The sequence below is a fragment of the Xiphophorus hellerii genome, chromosome 7 (assembly GCF_003331165.1).
Source record: "Xiphophorus hellerii strain 12219 chromosome 7, Xiphophorus_hellerii-4.1, whole genome shotgun sequence".
NCBI classification, from domain to species: domain Eukaryota; kingdom Metazoa; phylum Chordata; class Actinopteri; order Cyprinodontiformes; family Poeciliidae; genus Xiphophorus; species Xiphophorus hellerii.
Genome location: NC_045678.1, coordinates 5136656 through 5156607, shown reverse-complemented (window position 1 = coordinate 5156607; position 19952 = coordinate 5136656). Strand labels below are relative to the sequence as shown.

At 39.1% G+C, this 19952-nt stretch overlaps 1 protein-coding gene and 1 long non-coding RNA gene across 2 annotated transcripts; both read left to right on the top strand.

The window, feature by feature from the left end:
* Positions 1-10044: 10044 nt before the first annotated feature.
* On the top strand, positions 10045-10510 carry LOC116723368 (uncharacterized). Its single transcript, XR_004339969.1, has 3 exons — positions 10045-10211; positions 10287-10368; positions 10465-10510. It is a non-coding gene; the product is annotated as an uncharacterized LOC116723368 (long non-coding RNA).
* A 1224-nt stretch (positions 10511-11734) lies between these two features.
* Positions 11735-15336, top strand: LOC116723581 (uncharacterized). Its single transcript, XM_032568609.1, has 8 exons — positions 11735-11764; positions 11934-12162; positions 12256-12320; positions 12492-12641; positions 12768-14631; positions 14744-14812; positions 14935-15027; positions 15152-15336. Exons 2-8 carry the CDS (start codon positions 11949-11951, stop codon positions 15172-15174), a joined length of 2478 nt encoding a protein of 825 aa, XP_032424500.1. The 5' UTR covers positions 11735-11764; positions 11934-11948; the 3' UTR covers positions 15175-15336.
* The last annotated feature ends 4616 nt before the right edge of the window (positions 15337-19952 follow it).

Here is a 19952-nt window from a genome sequence, read left to right as displayed (position 1 = left end):
TTGTGGTGGAAAAATCTTTTAAATGGATGAAATGAATTAATTTAAAATGTTCAAAAATGAAAAATCTTGTCTTGGTAAGGAAAACAGCAAATAAAATTGCCTGGTCAAGGCTTTCTCATGAATGGTGGAGTTTAGGGTTTAGCAAATTCATTTTCAGATCATTTTGATCTTTGTTTCCTATGGTAAGCGATGCCACCTGCTGGCACAAAAGGATAACTGCATTTGGTCAAAATCCACAAATCTGACTCTTCCAATGAGTGTGGGGGTGTGTCTGGGTGTGTGTGTGTGTGTGTGTGTGTGTGTTAACCTTCCAATTGATAGGCGGACGAGAAAATTGGTGCCTTGAAAATAAGGAGCATAGGCTGCTGCAGAGATAATATTGAATATAATTTGTTATCATGAGAATGATAGTTACCATTGTTGGACTCAGAAATGATAATGTTTTAAAATGTGATGATAAAAAAGATCAGACCCAGAGAATGAGAGAGATCTTTGTTTTGTAGCTATTTCATTCTAAATATGAAACAGCAGACTCTCATGCAAAACTGCATGGAGCATTTTATTATTATTATTGTTATTAGAAACAAAATGACATCAATGAGATTTTTCAGGAGGAAGCAGTCTGGTTTGAGTGGAGAGCCAGTGCAGGGCAGACATTGTTTCTCCTTCCCACAGTAAACAAAGATGCACCAACCATGTCGGTCCAAATCAAACTTGTGTGTGAAAACTGTCACGGATCAAGAAGCACAAACATCAAGCTGCCAACAAAGCTTCAGGGGAGAACCAGTTCACACAGATGATGAGACAATAATAAACATTTATAGAAATGTGTAAAACACCGTTTGCTTCCTCCTCTCCGGAGAGCAACATGTTGGAGAAAAACAACTTTGATAAAGAAATACTGACATGTGTTGTTTAAATAATCCAGTAGTTGCTCTATGAGTGTCATATTGCAGTGGCTGAACCCAAATTCAGGCAGAGTGGGAGGCGGAAGGTAGTAGTTCCCCAGAACCAAACAAGGAAAAGCAGCTTTCAGCTTCTATGCACCACAAATTTGGAACAAACTTTCAGAAAACTGTAAAACAGCTGAAACACTGACTTCCTTTAAATCTCGACTAAAAACCCACCTGTTTAGGATTGTATTTGAAACGTAATCAATTACACATTTATTGATGGAACTTGACTTAATGTCGTGTTTTGATTGTTGATTCTATGTTGCATTGTGTTTCTGTGTTTGTAATGATGTAAAGCACTTTGAAATGCCTTGCTGCTGAAATGTGCTATACAAATAAAATTTGATTGACTGATTGATAGTTAGTCAGTTTTTTAAATAAAAAAGACAATAAACTTACAAATACTCAGGGATGGCAGTAAAAGAGAGAAAGAGAGAGACAGTGGGGAAGTAACAAGAGAATCCAGAGTAGAGAGTAATCTGATTACTGACCAGAACAGTGGCTGACTGGTGCAGGTGAGAGAGAGGAGCAGGTACGCTCCTACTGGCTCCTACTGGCTCCTACTGGCTCCTGCTGGCTCCTACTGGCTCCTGCTGGCTCCTACTGGCTCCTACTGGCTCCTACTGGCTCCTGCTGGCTCCTACTGGCTCCTGCTGGCTCCTACTGGCTCCTGCTGGCTCCTGCTGGCTCCTACTGGCTCCTACTGGCTCCTACTGGCTCCTACTGGCTCCTACTGGCTCCTACCGGCTCCTACTGGCTCCTACTGGCTCCTGCTGGCTCCTACTGGCTCCTACTGGCTCCTACTGGCTTCTGCTGGCTCCTACTGGCTCCTACTGGCTCCTACTGGCTCCTGCTGGCTCCTGCTGGCTCCTACTGGCTCCTGCTGGCTCCTGCTGGCTCCTACTGGCTCTTAATGGGACCCGAGTGAGAAAAATGGCTTTTATAGGTGTCAGAATTAAATGCACAGGTTTATGTGTATGCATAGCCATAAATGATACATGTTGACAGCATATCTGTATAAATATACAGAACTGGAGATGAAGAAAGGGCAAACACTTTATATCCAGTATATGTCCACAAACATTTTTTTAACAAAATGTATGACTTTTAGAAGGTAAACATATTCTTCATATACCTTGCCAATCATATTCGATTTGTACAACAGCATTTTAGAACCACTGTAGATAGAAAAATATATATTTTTAATTTCCTTAAAAGAACTCTGGGAACAGATGAGAGAAAAGAACTGGGAGAAATTTTGTGAATCTCAGAAATTAAAAAAAAAAAAGTTTACTTTTTTTTTACTTCTGAAACTCAGAAATTTTCAAACTTTTCTAGAAAAAAAACAACCTGAAATTCATCTAAAAATTTCCGAGTTGTTCTTTTCTTTCGGCTCTAATACACAGTCATAGATTTGATATGCTTTGATCATGAGGTGAGTTTTACAATTTTCCTTTTGTCCTGCTTCAGGTACAGTGCTTAAGTCTTCTTTTGCTTTAAACTCTAAAAACTACAACTGAAAAACCCACAGAGTAACTGCTTATGGCTGCCCAGTGTTATGAAGGGATCCTATTGGCTGCTGCTAAGAGACCTGAACAGCATCATTAGCCTCATGCCAAAGCTGCCTTATTCCAGGAAGTTCTGATCTTTTTACTGATTCAAATTGAATTAAAGTCACAGTGCTCTCTTGGCTGCACTGAGATTGCTTCTTCATGAACCCTCCAGGGTCGGAGCAGGAACATGTTTTGGATTGTTGAATCAAATCAGTTCTATTTACACAGCTCACTATCAAAAATAACTGACTGCGAGAGGAAGACAGCATCAAACAGCGCCCTCTATCCTGAAATGTTGAGTTAGAAAAAAATGAACTAAAGACATTACAGGAAGAGAAAAACTCAACCAATTTTAGACTTTTGCTCCTGAGGATGTTCACAGAGAAACTGACAAAATAGTACATTTTTGGAATTAATAAGTAGATATGACAGAGACATTCAAATGTATTACCTCCACAAACAACCAATCACAGAATGCAGGTCTAATAGTAGACGTGTAGAACAACAAACATACTGAAAATATCCAGCAAGTCCCATTGGTTCAGCACATGCAAACCAGGAAATACAGCCTTCTTTTACAGCTGAACACGTGCAGAATGTCTTATACGTGATATTGATATTATGTTGTTTCAAATGTTTCTCCTTTCTTTATTTCAGTTGCATTGTGACATTTAGTTGATCATTCATTCAACTAAATGTCACATTTATTATTTATTATATATTATTTATTGGTACCATTTCTTGCTTTTGTGTTAGGTTTGTGTAAATAATGTTTACTTCTTTTTTTAACGTTGACTATCCATTTCCTTGGTATGGATGGTGAAATTGCTCAAGGTATAAAAGCCAGCTTCTTTGGCTCTCTGTAAAAGGATGTTGGTGTAAATGTGACCTGCAGTTCCTGAATAAATCCACCTCAACTGCATTTTTGTTGTCATGCCTCATTCTAAACACTGAGCCTCTGCGTGACAGGCCCTTTGTCTCCTCTTCAGCTGATTTTTTAATTTTTATGTTTCTTGCTGAAGGTGACATACATTATCATGAATGATTTTAGAATTGTTGTTAGCATAGTGCAGGCATGTGGTGGTAGAAGTCAGCGGAGTATTCAGCACATATCAAAGTTCCCCACAGGGGAACAGGGGAATATCTCCATACAGCAGTTAAAAGAGCAGTACCATAAATTTTAATTCATTAAATTAATTTTTATTAAAAATAATTTTTATGTATTTTTAATAATACCTTAACAAGAAAATTGTGAAGAAAAAAATATCTATCACTGAATATTTAAAAAAGACATTTATTTAGTATAATTTCTTTAGCCCCCGTCTAGAACCGGCCCTGGCCTGCAGGTCTGGTATATTTTTGCTTAGCATGTTTTTTCTACATTGATAGGAAGTCAGATTATCCAAACTGGTAACCCACATTAATAAAATATTAGTGAAATAATACATTAAATGACCACTGGTCAATTATTCATAAAATATATCAACATTTCTGAAAAAACACACAGAAAGTAATGTAATGTAGGAAATATTTATGTATTTACTGTTAATCTATTCGTGTGATTTGTTCTTTAAGGAGCTGTGAAGTTGTGGCGATATGCTTTCGTAGTTTGGTTGATGTGAGATTCTGTGGTTGTTGAGCTCCGCAGCTTTCAGCAAACCGTTTTAAGCTGACACATCCACAAAAGTTCCCTTGGTAGCCAAAAAATGGACGAGCAAAAATGTAGGGATTGGTGGGGGAAATCCCAACCTCTTCTCTAGTTTTAATCAGGAGATCCACAGACTCTTTTATATTTGCGACATTTTCCATTTCTTCTTGCAACGCGTTTTCAGGGTATTAGATGACACACGTGTTGACCAGTGTAGTTCAACTAACCTGATAAATCGCTCTGCTTTTGATTTTAATTCATTATCCCCTTGATGCAGCGCCTCTCCTTGCAAAATGTATGACACTTTCACAAGAGAATGGCGCAGTTTTAGTGCTGTTGAAGGCACTGTGAATCTGTTGGTTAACTCATTAACCCTCGAGATGACCTCATTTTCTGTATACACCTTGTGTCCTCTGGGTCAACATGACCCATCTTCACTAAACCCCCAATATAAGCAACTTAATTGAATTTTAAACACCAAATTTCATCTTGTATATTGTAATTCACCACAAAATGTGTGAATACTTGAGTTTTCCTTCTCCACTTGAATTTCTATAGCTTAAGAAAAGAAAAACTGTTCAAAAAGGAGTTTCGAATGCATTTTTATTCATCTCAATGACTCATTTTCTTTTACTTTTCTCCAGTGAACAATTTAAGAGAATGTGCAATACAAAAATTTGAAAAATAACCCATTCAACTAATTAGCACATGTAGGGCAGTATGCAAGCGCACAGCCTTTGCAGATATATTTCTAACACCTGCAGCACACAGTATGTGTTTTACAGTCCTTCTTTTGAGGGCAGAACTGACATCTCTTCCTCTTACTTGCCCTAGCTGGGGAAGTGGCTGAGGTAGATCTCTCAGGTTGATCAGGAGCTGCTGCACTCTGAATAGTTTTCACAACTGCTGCTGAGGCGTCTGTGCGGGGGATGTGCTTCCTTCTTTGAATGAGTGGAGTTACGAGTGCCTTTCCTAAGTGCTCCAGGAACACCCTCCTTTTGTTATGCTTATGAGGCAGCCAGGTTGGGTTGATCTCTCTCCAAATCACAAAGGCATTGTAGGAGGACACATCAATGATGTTGTGGAAGATGACGAGGGGCCAACGGGCAGTCATTCGTCTGTAGCTATATGTTCCAATCACCTTATCTAGGTTGTCCACACCTCCTTTGTTGTGGTTGTATTCCAGGATGATGACTGGCTTCCTGTCCTCACGATCACTAATGTCGCCGTCTTTGTGCAGTGTGCTCAGAAGAACTACATTCTTGTTTTTCTTTGGGAGGTAGGAAACTAGAGTGGTGGTGGGCGTGAAGGCAAACTTTGAGGAGAAGACCTCTCTCTCCTTTGACGCAAGCAGCGCAGGTGGGAGCTCAGGCTTGTTCTTTCGAACTGTACCAACCATGGTGATCTTCCTCTTCAGGAGCTGCTGTCCGAGTTCATAAGAGGTGAAGAAATTGTCACATGTCACATTGTGACCCCTCAGTCCCTCTGTCACATCAAGCACAACTCGCATCCCCTGGTTCTTCTCTGGGCATCCACTGGTTGACTTCCCAGTATAGACTTGCATTTTCCAAGCATAGCTTGATTTGGCATCGCAAGCCACCCATGACTTGATCCCATATTTTGCTGGCTTGCTGGGCATATACTGCCGGAAAGGACATCGACCTTTGGACAAAAGACATTAGCATCAGTGATTAGTATCAGTGTCACAGAAAACAGTCAAAGAAATCTATAGTGAAAATCACTTTTATTACAAATATGAAAGCAGATTACCTCTAAATGGAACCAGTTGCTCATCCACTGTTACGTCAGGCCCTGGATTGTAGAGGTAGGGCAACCGCTCCACCCACTTGTCCCATACCTCTCTTATGGCTGCAAGTTTGTCTGTCACACGTCTTGCTGGTCTTGATTCACGGTCATCAAATCGTATCAGTCTTGAGTAGGTGTGAAAGACTTTGAGTGGCATTGTGGCTCGGAAAATTGGCCTTCCATTCTCTGCATCCCATAGACTAGCTGCAGCCTCACCTCGGGACCTGTATACACCTGCTAGGATTAGCAGCCCTAAATAGGCCTGGAGGTCAATCTCATCCATCTTTTTCCAGCTGTCTCCATATTTGCGAAAACCCTCCAGATTTGTCATCTCCAGGATTATTTTTTCTATTGCTGGTGTGATAAACAGGTAGAATGTAGAAACAATATCATGGGCATGAGAAACAGCATACCTTGTGGGTCCTGGGGTCATCTTTATAATGTTGTGTTCTGCATGCCTGCGGTGTTGGTCATATGCCGCTGAAGACCATGTTATTTTGCCATTGTTTGAAAGGAAAGTCTCACTTTCAGCTTCAGGGTTTTCTTCTTCTTCTGAAGATGATTCATTCTGCTCTGGGTTGTATTCCTCTCCATCTTATTCTTCGGATACATCCTCTACTTCCTCTTCTGAATCAGAGTTGTCTTGCTGGACATGTGAGAAAATCACCTCTAAAGCCTCTTCAGCGTTGTAACGCACACTCATGGCTTCAGCACAGACACAATTCAGGGTCTTGTTATGCAGGACCTTTATAACCTCTGGAAATAACAGGTGGTCTTCTGAAGTCTGCGAGAACACCACCTGATTTGCCTTGTTTACTTCTGCTACTGATTGATCTGAGACACATCTAAAACTTTGTAACATTCTGTGGTTTGTAAATAACTCTGTAAACTTGATTTCAACTCTATTTGCCTCACGGGTCATTTTGACCTGAAGACCATCTTTATACCTCCGTTTTGTACAGCTTACATGGAAATGTGAATAAAAGCAACATTTAACTTTTTCTATAGTTTTGGCCAATCTAGGAAAAGTCTTAAAATCTCAAGTTAAAAAAATAACATTTAGTGGATTTTTTGGGGGGGTTTAACACAGTGGCGGGTCATTTTGGCATGAGAACAACAGGAGGGTTAAATCCATTCATCTGTTTTACAGCTTTAAGAACCGTGTTGAATTTTTTTGGGCAGATCAAGTCCTTCAAATAGACAATGTCCTTGTCAATCTCTCTTGCAACGAGAACAAGTCTGGCAAGTTCCCTCATCTTATTTCTGATGTCTGCTCGATGACGTCCAACTTCTCAATTTTCGAGGAACATTCTCTATAATAATGATAATAATAAGGGAGTCGGCCATTACTTTTTTTTTGTTTTTTTTTACCCCTCCAGGGGGTCTTTTTGTGGGCTCTAGCGTCCCTTATATGATTCACTCCATTCACTCCCCTTCTCTGACAGGAAACGGGGAAGGAGAGGGGGAAGACATGCGGCAAATGTCGTCAGGACCGGGAGTGGAACCCGCGACGGCCGCGTCGAGGACTCAAGGCCTCCAAATACGGGTCGAGCTAACCGCTACGCCACCACGGCACGCCCCGGCCATTACTAACTGAGTGATATTGTCATGCGTCATTTCCTGGAGAACCGTTTTAAGTCCTGTGGAAATCTTAGTATTCAAGGATAACATCATGGAAGAACTTGTCTGAACTCTTCTTGACACAATGCACCTTACACTTGGAGTTTGCAACGCTTGAGGTGTCTCCACAAATCGCTCTTCACGTACATAGCAAAGCAAAACTTGCAAGGTAGGTAGTCCTCTGCAGCTACCTTACTTGTTGCTTGCCTTTTTGGGATGATTTGTCCTTCCCCAGAGGACAGGACAGAACAGTTGTGTTCATAGTTTCCCATGTTTGTTATTTTGCTAAAAAGCAAGGATTGCATTTTTGATCCTTTCCTGTGTGCGAGTGCCTTGGCCACATCAGGTTGGTGTGAATGCTTCTGCTTCAGATATCTTGTGACTTTTGCATAAGGTTTTCCACAGTAAAGACAATAATTCTTCTTGTCATAGACACGCTGGTGTGTAGTGTTTGAAGATGTTTTTACTGTGACTATGTTGTTGAGAGTTACTGCTGTGTGACTTCTGTTCAGGTTCAGACACACAAGTGGCATTAAAGTGGCTGAAGATCTGCTGTTTGTCCTTCCAAAGACACAGAGCATAAAACACATACATTGACATTTAACTATGCAGTTTTGGGCCACATGGAGGCTTGTAACATGTTCTGGAGACAAATGAAGTTTCATAAGTATGATTACTGTTGATCTAGTTAGTTAATTCAAAGAAATGACATTGTGTAAACTGTTTCTGTCAGCCAACAGAAAAGGATTTTGTAGAGTTTGAACATGACTGCCAATTTGAACATTTCTAATAGTTCCCAAGTACTTTAAGTGCAGCCATGTCATGTAACAGAACCATCAAGATGAGTTGGTGAATGTTACATGAAAGAATCCTCAGAAAGCAGAAAAAAGCTTTGACCAACTTAAAAATCTTTAAATGTACATACAGTCCCCCATTACTGTTATGCATCTATTTCAATAATGAACTTCAGTGATGTCACTGAGGGCCAAATGAGCATTATTGTGGCCCTCAGAGGGCCAGTAGTAACTGTATGACAGGATATATGTTACTAAATGCAATGTCATATAAAGTGAATGTAACTGACTCATGAACAAGATATATTTCTGTATTTAACTATTTATCTCTGTAATGACTAAATTCAAATATTTCATTGTTGTGAGTAACAAAGAACTTGGCTGGAGTTCAGATAAATGAGTCGTCCTTTTCATTCTTGTCCCCCTCTTGCCTCCCATAGATATTTTTCTAGATCCGCCCCTGCATGTACTTTTATCTGTTTGGTATTTGTAAAAATGGTTTTAGATTAGAATGTTTTTGTGGGTTATAACATGTCCATGTTGAAATCAGAGAAGTAAAAGCATACATCTAATTCCTCTTTAAACCTCTCATGGCCACATTTGGCCTGTGGGCCTTCAGTTTCACACTTGTGATGTAGATAAGGCCCCCAGTCGTTTGCTTAGTGCAGAAGTTGAGTACCACCATTTAAAAACAAATGCAACCGTTCACTCTTTTGTTCTTGTGAATGTCCTGGATTCAGAGAGGACTGCATATAATCTGGGCTCCTTGCAGAAAGAGGCATTCTTCTTTCCAGAAGGACAGAACAGATCTCACATTTTCTACTGTTTTCACTACAGATTTTTGAGGATCTGTTTTTCAGCATTGATGGCAGTAAAGCTACAGCAAGACTTGGAAGATTCATAAATGATGATCACATCAAGCCAAACAGCAAAATTAAAATTGTAAGTAACACAGTCAGACGTGTCTGTTAATTTAGCACAGCCACATTTGAGAGGACAAAACTCAAACTTAGATTTCTTTCAACAGTTTTTTGTTGTTGTTTTGTCTCGTGGAGTGTTGACCACTTTGCAACATTTTGGAGGACAAAAACCAGCTTGGAGATTTTTCTGTTCTTTGTTTTGAGCTCATAACAACAGGTAAGTTCCACACTTTACCAAATTCCTCGCTTGTGTTTAATTTAGTCTGTAAAGCAAAAATACTAACAGATTTGTATCTTTTCATTAAGTCACTCATGTTAACAAGTTTTTACTGCCTTTTGTATAAACAGTCATTTTCAATCAAGCTAAAGTTTTAAGACAGTGTACCATGTCTAATATTTATTTACAATCTCACAGAAAGAATGAATCCTAAAGGAGTTTGTCCTGAAGAGGAAGCCTTGCACTTCATTGCTTCTGAGAAGGACAGAGTCATATTTCAGAAGAAATTCATCAGTGAAGACAAAGGTATGCTTTTGTTTGAGAATATAACGTTTTCTGTTTAATACCCTGAAGCAGGTTCTACTTTTAAAGAGCCTCATTTGGGTTAGTGTGGAGTATGACACTGAGCTGCATGTTGCTGCAGTCTGTGTTTATTATCTATAAAACTATTCTGTGTTCTCAAGGAAGGTTCAGCCAGTTTGAACATTGTGGGACTGTAAATGCAAAGCTCAATGAAACCCTGGTCATGCTTTTCAGGTTATGGAGTTATTGCCACCAAAAACATTGAGCCAGGAGAATTCTTGCTGGAGTATGTTGGAAGACATATCTCTGGCTCTGAAGGAGAGGACCTGGTTAAAGAGTACTCAGCTGAAAATGCAGCATTTTTATATTTCTACAACTTCCAAGGACAAAACTTCTGGTGAGTACAACTGCATGAACGTCCAAACTTTGAATCTAAGCCCAGGAATAAGTATAATTAATCTCTTTTTTTCAGCATTGATGGCAGTAAAGATACAGCAAGACTTGGAAGATTCATAAATGATGATCACATCAAGCCAAACAGCAAAATTAAAATTGTAAGTAACACAGTCAAAAGTCTCTGTTAATTTAGTAACTATTTCATTTAACAAACTGAATGAAATAATTTGTGTCTGTACCTATGTGACCAACAGATATTGGATAAGCAACAAAGACCACATCTGTGTATATTTGCAATCACAGAAATTCATGCAGGAGAAGAAATCGTCTACAACTATGAAAACCCCAACTGTCAATGGCGACAGGTATGTAACTATTATTTACATATATTTATATTTTATTCAAAACATGTTTTAGCAAATGTCATGAATCTCAGATATTACTTTTTCATCTCTCATTTTTATTATATTGTTAATGAGCTTTAAGTGGCGTAAATGTTTGTAAACATGTTAAAACTCAAAATACAAAAATACAGTCAAAATTTAAATCAAACCAAATTCTGTATAATAATGTAATGCTGTAATTGTTGTTTTTTAGAAGACAACTTCATTCTCTTCTACTGAACACATGGAAAAGAAGGTAAAGATGTGTGGAAGTTTTTTCTTCATCTATATTTATTGAATAAATTCATAAAATGTTCCTATTATGTTTATGCTGTAGCAGAAACATAATAAATAAGTTGATTGGTACTCTATTGTCTCATTGTTGTTGTTTTTTTGCTTAATTTTAAAGGAATCCCGATGGAAGAGCTCACTAGAAAGTCTCAAGTCTGAGTCTGGCGTGATGGAAATTGACGGCCTTGTATTCAATCTAAACATAAAGATTGCAAATGGATGCAATGGACCAGAAGTCTTTCCAGGACTCTTCTGTAACGGCCCTGTGGCAGTCAAGCGATTTCCTAAACATATCAACAAAAGCCAATTGGAAATGGCTAAATTTCTATGTTCAGACAGATTAAAAACCAAACATCTGTTGCAGCCCCTTACTGTGATTGAAGACACTTACTTGGCCTATTTAGTCTTGCCTCTTTGTGAATATAATCTCAAAGACCTGATTGAAAATAAAGATTTTCCCGAGAGACAAAACCTGACTGAGCAGTGGAGACTGGAAATCTGTCAGGAGTTATTGCTGGGACTTCAGGAATTCCACTCACATGAAATGTTGCATGGAAATCTGAAGCCTGAAAACATCCTGTTTGGTAAAGGAAACTTAATGGGCAAACTGTACAGTCATTTTATTCACAAATGTTGATAATCAAAATGTTAATTTTGATCAAATTATGTTTTGATATTTATATGACTAAAGATATGTTATTTGTCTACAGATATCAACAATAAAATGTGTATTGGAGACTTTGGAGCAAGCAGAAATGAGGATCATGGAGACACTGCATCATTTTCACTGCAATTAGGTGGAACTTTGTCCTGGGCCAGTTATGAAGATGAAGATGTTGGAGTTAGAAAAAGCAAATACAAGAAGGAGTCAGATATCCAGGTGTGTTGAGCTTAAAATGCTCATTTAGTTGTATACTACATACTAGGATTGTTTGTTGCTCTATGATTTTGTTCAATCATTAATAATAATAATAATCAGACTTATTATTATTCACTCTGCATAGTTTGACTTTGAGGACATGGTTTTAATGTAATCCGTTACATTTTAGGTAGCAGGATGCTTGATGCATTACATCCTGACAGATGGACAACATCCCTTTCAACAAACAACACCATACTTCAAGAATGCCTTTGGGATATTTGAAAATGTCAAAAATGGCAATTTCACTCTTCACTGTGAGGAAAGATGGAGCAGCCAAAGAGATATGATTTCCCGGATGCTGAGTAGATCACTCGAAGAACGTCCCACCATTGAAGAAGCTCTTCAGGCATTCATGTGTGAGTACTATTGCTTTAAATATATTATCTAATCTTATGGGCTAAAAGCACTATCTTATGTAACTCATGACAACTGATTAACTGTATTTACAGGTTTGGCACATCAACCTGATTATACTGCAACCATGAACAACGGTGGATGTGAGAATCAAAATAAAGTAAGTAATTCTTTCAAGTAGGGTAGGCTAATATAACGTTAGTTATCTGTAAGAGACTAAAGATTTTTCCACAGTAGAGATTTTGTCTTACTTTGTATTCCACTGCCTAAATATATTTATTGTCACCTGATATAGACATGTATTCACTATTTGTTGTTGTTATTATTACAGGATGGACCCCCTTCAACAAATTCCTGCCCTGAAACCTTTAATGACATGAACATTCCAGAGAGTTTGGTCACAGATCTGCCTGGCATCACTGCCAGTAACCCGCTGCCTTCATCTCTGCCGACAGAAGAGGAATTTTCTGAGTGTGAAATGGTAATAAAGTGTTTAATTACTTAAGTAGTGGTAAAGATAGTTATAAATGTATAAAATAAATATGCATGTATGATATTATTATCTTGTTTGCAAAGTAATTAATAAATAAACTACATTTTCTTTCAGAATACTGAAGAACAAGTTTCCCCTGCTCTGGAAATGTCAGATCAAGAAATGAATGATGACCCACAATCGGAGGAAGAAGAAACTACAAAAACTGAAGTAATCCACAGAAAACCATCTTCTAAAACTGAGCAGCACTCAAATGGCAGTAACTCTCAACAATGTAAGATCACAGTAAAAATGTCTTCAAACACTGCCCATCAACGTACCTATGACAAGAAGAATTATTGTCTTTTCTGTGAGAAGCCTTATGCAAAAATTACAAGACATCTGAAACAGAAGCATTCACACCAACCTGATGTGGCCAAGGCACTCGCACAGAGGAAAGGATCAAAAATGCAATCCTTGCTTTTTAGCAAAATAACAAACATGGGAAACTATGAACACAACTGTTCTGTCCTGTCCTCTGGGGAAGGACAAATCATCCCAAAAAGGCAAGCAACCCATCAATCAGCTGGAACCAACTACCTACCTTGCAAGTTTTGTTTTGCTATGTATGTCAAGACAGATCTCTGGAGGCATTATAAGCGTTGCAAACTCCGGTCAAAAGGAGACATGGTCACAAGAAAAGTTCAGGCAAGTTCTTCCATGATGTTGCCCATGGATATTGCGATTTCCATTGGACTTCAGAGGGTTCTCCAGGACATGTCATATGACAATGTATCTCAGTTAGTAAAGGCAGACTCCCTTATTATTTCACTGGGTGAGAGAATGTACCTCAGAAACGGAGAAGTTGGACGACATCAAGCAGACATCAGAAATAAGATGAGGGAACTTGCCAGACTTGTTCTGATGGCAAGAAACATTGACAAGGATGTTGTTTTTTTGAAAGACTTGATCTGTCCAGGAAAATTCAACACAGTCCTTGAGGCTGTAAAAGAGATGACTGGGTTTAATGAGTTAACCAACAGATTCAACGTGCCTTCAACAGCACTAAAACTGCGGCATTCTCTTGTGAAAGTGTCACATATTTTGCAAGGAGAGGCACTGCGTCAACAGAATGTTGATTTAAAATCAAAAGCAGAGGAATTCACCAAGTTAATTGAACTAGAATGGAAAACACATGTATCATCCAATGCCCTGAAAACGCTTTACCAGAAAAAATGGAATACCCCCCAAATACTGCCTTTGTCAGAAGACATCAAAAAGCTCCAGGACCATCTGAAAAACCTCCAGGTGGTCTACAAAAGAAATCTCACTGATAAACCAACAGCAAAATCATGGAGCGAACTCGCTCAAGTCACTCTGACACAGCTAATACTGTTCAATCGTCGTCGTGAAGGAGAAGTTTCAAGAATGGAACTCAGCACATATTTACAAAGGAGCCAACACGACATGCATGATGAAGTTTTAGAGAGCCTTTCAAAGTTTGAAAAAAAACTTTGTGAGAATCTCACCAGAGTAGAGATACGGGGGAAAAGGGGCCGCAAAGTGCCTGTCCTGTTCCCAACAAATGTAAAAGAGTCTGTGGAACTTCTGATTAAAACTAGAGAAGAGGCTGGGATTTCCCCCACCAATCCCTACATTTTTGCTCGTCCATATTATGGATCCCAAGAGAGCTTTCGTGGATGTGACTGTTTAAGACGGTTTGCAGAAAGCTGTGGAGCTAAACTCCCACAGAATCTCACATCAACCAAACTACGGAAACATCTAGCCACAGTTTCACAACTCTTAAACCTACAAACCCACGAACTAGACCAGCTGGCAACTTTCATGGGACATGATATTGAGGTCCACAGGGAATTTTACAGACTGCCAGAGGAAACAATCCAAATGGCAAAAGTCAGTAGACTTCTTTTTGCTCTGCAAGGTGGAATGGGTAAATTCAAAGGAAAATCCCTGGAAGACATCACACCAAACATCAACTGTAAGTAAAGGATTTCAAATACGTCTATTTTGTATGAAATATGCAATTTGGACACTGTCGGCAAAAAAATAAATGTTGTGTTTAAATATTTACTGAAAACATTTTGTTGCAGCTGAGGAGGAGTCTAGTGACTCAGAAGCAGATGTCCAATCTGAGGGGACTGTTAACAGAAGTCAAAAAGGTAATTTTTATTGCTCCTGTATAGTAATGGTAAAGGAAAAAAAAAATCTGAACTTAATGAATAGTTTTAAAATCATATTGTTTCAATCTGATGTAAACTTCTCATTGACACATATATTTCAGAAACGTCGAAGGATAAACACTGCAAGGAGAGAACTTCATCATGCAAGGCAGCTGAGGGCAATAAAAAGTCATCATTGGCATCAAATCAAAAGGGTATGTTTTTCAGTTATCTCTATAAAATACTGCAAATGAAAAACCTTGACTTTCATTTCCTAAATTTGGTGTTGGTGCTTTTTATTAATCAATTTATTCCTTCTCTTCCCTCATTTGCTTACAGGGAAATCCAAAAGGCGCTGGTGAGATAAAGAAGGAGAAGTCATCATCCAGCATTTCAAGGACCATCTAAAGGAACGGAAGATCCCTGGAAAAGTGGACTGTGAAAGATGCCTAAAAGAGAATCCGATCCTAAGGGACAATGGGAGAGACTGGAAAGCAGTTAAATATTTTGTGCACAACAAAATTGCAGTTGTAAAGAAGAGCTTGTGCCAAGAATAACACCACAAATGCTTGGAACCAGAATCCCGAACTGCTTCATGCTTTGTAACTGTTTTTCACTGAATAAAGTTGTTCCATGTTGCTGATGGATGATGTCAGTTCCAGTCTTAACAGTTAATCATTAATTAACGGTTGACCTGTTGAAGACATTTAGGATGAAGTGAAGTGACTCAAACTGTAGCATCATTGTTCTAAGAAGATTGAAAAAACAAACACTTTTTCAACACTTATTGGCACAAGTTCACTCTCAGTACATTGGTTATTTTGGGTTAGACCTGCATACACTGTACGACTAGTATTTAGGTCAGTTTTTAGTCAACACAAGACAATCACCAGAAAAGAAAACTTTAAACACAATTCAAATCATTAACTAGAAAATTTCTGAAGAAATTTTAACGGGGCCTGCCAAAGTGTGCCTGTCGGTTGGCACACTTCGTGGGCGTTCTGATGCTACAAATTAGCATCAATGCTAAAGTAAGCTACAATGTACTCAATAGCATGTGGAGATTGACAAACATGTTGAGTAACATGGACTTATGCCATTCAGTATGTTGAAATTAGTGTACAAGTTAAAATGAGCCAAACTGCTAACATTAGCCAAAATGCTGTCAGTAGCATGTGGAGCATCACTCCATTCAATGTATTAAGCATGGCTAATAAATAAGAAAAATAGCTAAAAGCTTCTTTTAGGGAAAAGGCTAATGCTAATGGGGGCAGTGAAATGCAAAGGTTTGTGCTAAGGTTAATTCACTGTCTTGTGCAGCAGGGCAGTGCAATAACCTGAGAGAAAAAAGATAGTAAAGGCTAATATTAGTTAGCACTACCCTGAGAGGAATATTTAGGCTTTTCTTTTGAAATTCTTTTACAAAACTTAATGCGGTGTCACTGTTGCTCCCCGTGATTAAGCTCATAATTACAACCCTCTGTACTGAATAGCTCTCTGATAGCAGACGGTGTCCATAAACAAGTTTACTAAATATTGTACAATAAATGAAAACAGAGATGTAACTTCTATCATGAATATAGATTAGCCAAAAACCCTCCAAATTACAATGAAATACTTCTACTTCTGGTGGGCGACGGAAGTAAGACCCTTAATCGTTTCCCCAGTAAGCGGAAACGATTAAGACCCTTAATCGTTTCCCCACTAAGCCTCCCAGGAATAAGGTTGATAGAATGTTCAATTCCAATGGTATCAATGACATCAGCGGTTATAACGACACTCTATGATACCACAAAGGAGTCTCTCTCTTGAATGTAGCTCACAGACAGCATTTTTGCAGACCTGTTCCACAGTTCTATCGTGACAGATCACTCTTCAGAGCACGTTCGAAATTAATTGAAACAAGCGGGATATCGATTCCAGATATTACACGCCTTTCAGAGAAGCAAGAATTTACCACAATATAGACATGAAGCAACAACAGATTGTTTGTGAACATGAAGCTTTTCCAGCTGAGCTTTCATGGGTCGACATGATGGACCTCAACATCCAAGTCGACTACGACACAGTCATTTCTTTTGAAGATGACAGCGACAGCCCCATTAAACCGGAAGATGAATCAGCAGAGATCCAGGGGGAATCAGGTCCTTCTGACAACTTTGAGATTCCAACATCATTGGAAGTCAAGCAGGAAACAACTCCCTCTGGTGGCTTCGAGATTACCCCCTCAGTGGAAGTTGTGGAAGAAACAAGCCAACATGTCATCGATCTCACAAAGCAGGTAGACGATCTTAAAAAAGAATTGCAGAATAAGATTTTTGATCTCCATGAGGAAAGAGACCGAAGGATTGCATATCAGGCTGAAGTCAAATCACAGCAGGAGGAGATTCAAAAACTGCAAAAAATGTTAGTAAAAGAACATCACCTGCGAGTCAAACGTGAACATGAAAGAAACGTGCCAGAGATTAAAGATGTGTCAAATGTTTCTTGCTCTTCCAAAGTTACAGCCGACAAGAGCATTCTTCAACAGCTGGCAGTGACGTGCGGTCAGGGGAGGCAGGTGAGGCAGAGCCTCACCTGTAATCATGGAAAAATAATAATGATAAAATCATTTATATTGCTATTTTCACCCTGTGGTTTGTACTATACCTATTTTTCATTTAATTTAAAAAAGTTCAGATTATTTTTTGTTCAAAATCGCTGAATTTCTGCATTTTCCCATTCAAATGCTCGGAAGCTCAGCTGGTGAGGCAGCAGCGAGCTGAGCCTCACCTGGGATTGCGCAACTTCTCGCTAACTGCACAGGCTGCCATTCTGAGAGCATGTTCGCCAATAAAATGGCTAAAAAAACATTTAATATATGAGCTGATTTTCCATAATTTAGCTTATGTATATAATGTACAGTGTTTTTTTTTTTGTCACCAATTGTGTGCGTAACGTGTTTCATGTGCTGAAGAGCGATAAGAAACGAGGTGAGGCAGGCAGTTCTCTTGCCTCATGGCAGGGGGCGCTCATGATCCCAGACATTGTGACTCCACAACTGCAGAGTAAGATACTGTAAGCGAGCTAGCCATGGAGCTAGCCATGCAACAAGGTCAAGTGCAGCGATATATTTATAGTTTTCTCCTCTTACCACAGCAATTAATTAATAATCGCAAAATAATACTAAAACAATACTACTGCAACAGATTGAATGTTCTGCTTTTTGCGTGGGAAATATTTGAGTGTTTTTTATTGTGGCGTTGTTGTCAGTTGCTATGGCAACGAGTCTGCGCGTAGCTGCGCTGATACCGAGAGCGACAAAAGACGTGGTTTTGAGTTGTACTTTAACGGTTTTTCCCTTCGCTGTGGAGCACAGCACGAAATTAATAATATCTACATGTCCAAGTTTGATTGAGTGAACGGAAATAGTCTTTTTGCCCTCCAGCGTTGTCCACATGCGCGAAATTTCCTTACGTAAACAATAACATGCAGGGGGTCTATATTTGTACATCTGAATATGATTAAGTCAGTGCCTCACCAGCTATGAACCTCACCGCACGTCACTGACAGCTGGAGTACTTCAAGAGGGAGGCTGAAAAATACGCCTTCCGCAACAAAGGTCTGATAGAAGTCATGGTTGAAGAATACAGAGTGAGACTTAAATATGAGGAGCAGCTCAAAAGTCACACTGAGCAAGCTTCCAAATTCAAAGCACAGGAGGAAACGATGAAATCTCTGCAGGGTCAGGTTGCAGACCTGAAGGTGAAGTTAAAACTTGCTCTGGAAAACAACCGTCCTAGAGTCTCCACCCAACCAGAGGTCCCCCTGCAAATAGAAGGCTCTCTACGACCAGAGGAGTCCAAGGAAAGACAGACCTCCAATCAACCAGGGGTCTCCATACATAGCGTGGCTCGGCCTTTGCACCGACCCACACCCAGGTTGCAATCAGAGGAGTCCACGCAAAGCCAAACCTCCACACAAACATGGAGGTCCGAGGAAAGACATATGTCCATGCGACCAACCTCCACTGGTTGCATGAAGGGGCTTCATGTTGGCATTGGTGTGAAGGCCAATCTATGCCCAGCTCGGCCTTTACGCCGACCCACACCCAGGTGGCACTAACCTAGGTCACTATCCAAACCCAGGGTTTGCAAACACTCGGCATTATTTGCTTGATTAATTCAGTGGTTCTCAAACTTTTTTCAGTGATGTACCCCCTTAAAAATATATTTTTAGTCAAGTACCCCCTGACACGGGCAAAACATTTTTGGAATAAAAAAGAGGTACAGTGCTGTAAAATCACTGTCTGATTTATTAAAGCCAAACAACTTATATCAGTGAACCTGACAAATACATCCATATTGCAAACATTGCATGGTTAAACAAAAAAGAAAAACAGAAGACGGTGACCACCAGGAAGGTATAAAACCAGTCAAAACTGAAATATGCAAAACGCTGCTAATTTATATTGGTCTCTGTAATGGTACAAAATTAAATATATACATAAATAATAATTCAGTGCATGAACACACATTTATATTTTATCGAACTTTTTACAAACTAATTTTTCCCAAGACTTATTATGAGGAGCCCTACTGATTTTCTAAAGATATTTTGAAAAGTGTGTGTGTGTGTGTGTGTCACAAAATGCAGTGTGGAGCTCCAACCTACATTCCCCAATTCCAAAAGTTTAAATTCACTTGACTGCAGTGCAGGGATTCTGGGATATCATTGTTCCTTCTCATTGTACCATCATCCAATGTGAACCTCTAGACATTGTTGTAAATGACCAAAATAAATCACAGTAACACACTTAGAGTCATTTAGAAAAGTCCAGGGCTGGTTGAAGGTCGCTGGTGAAACATTTATTTATTTCTTATTACATTAATGATTGATCCACAACCGCATGCTTTGGTTATGTTATACTTCCAACAACCACTCCAATATGTTCTGTCAAGGCTTTTATCACTGCTTTGTTTAACTTAAGTGCAAGGTGTCAGAGAAAGTTTTAATCCAGGTGAAGATTTCTCAAATTTTACAAACAGTTCCTTAATGTACTTTTAGTGTCACCAAAATACACTTAAAAAAAATGTGTCTTTTGTAACCTAAGTTATTTAGTTTTGTCTTCACAGCTGAGATATATGCACAACAATAGTGT

What these genes read in the sequence shown, in the direction of transcription:
- LOC116723581 (XM_032568609.1), top strand. Translation starts at nt 11,949, where the DNA reads ATGCATTACATCCTGACAGATGGACAACATCCCTTTCAACAAACAACA. An exon ending in CATCACACCAAACATCAACT is followed by an intron (nt 14,632 to 14,743) that starts GTAAGTAAAGGA and finishes ATTTTGTTGCAG; the next exon opens with CTGAGGAGGAGTCTAGTGAC. An exon ending in ATTGGCATCAAATCAAAAGG is followed by an intron (nt 15,028 to 15,151) that starts GTATGTTTTTCA and finishes ATTTGCTTACAG; the next exon opens with GGAAATCCAAAAGGCGCTGG.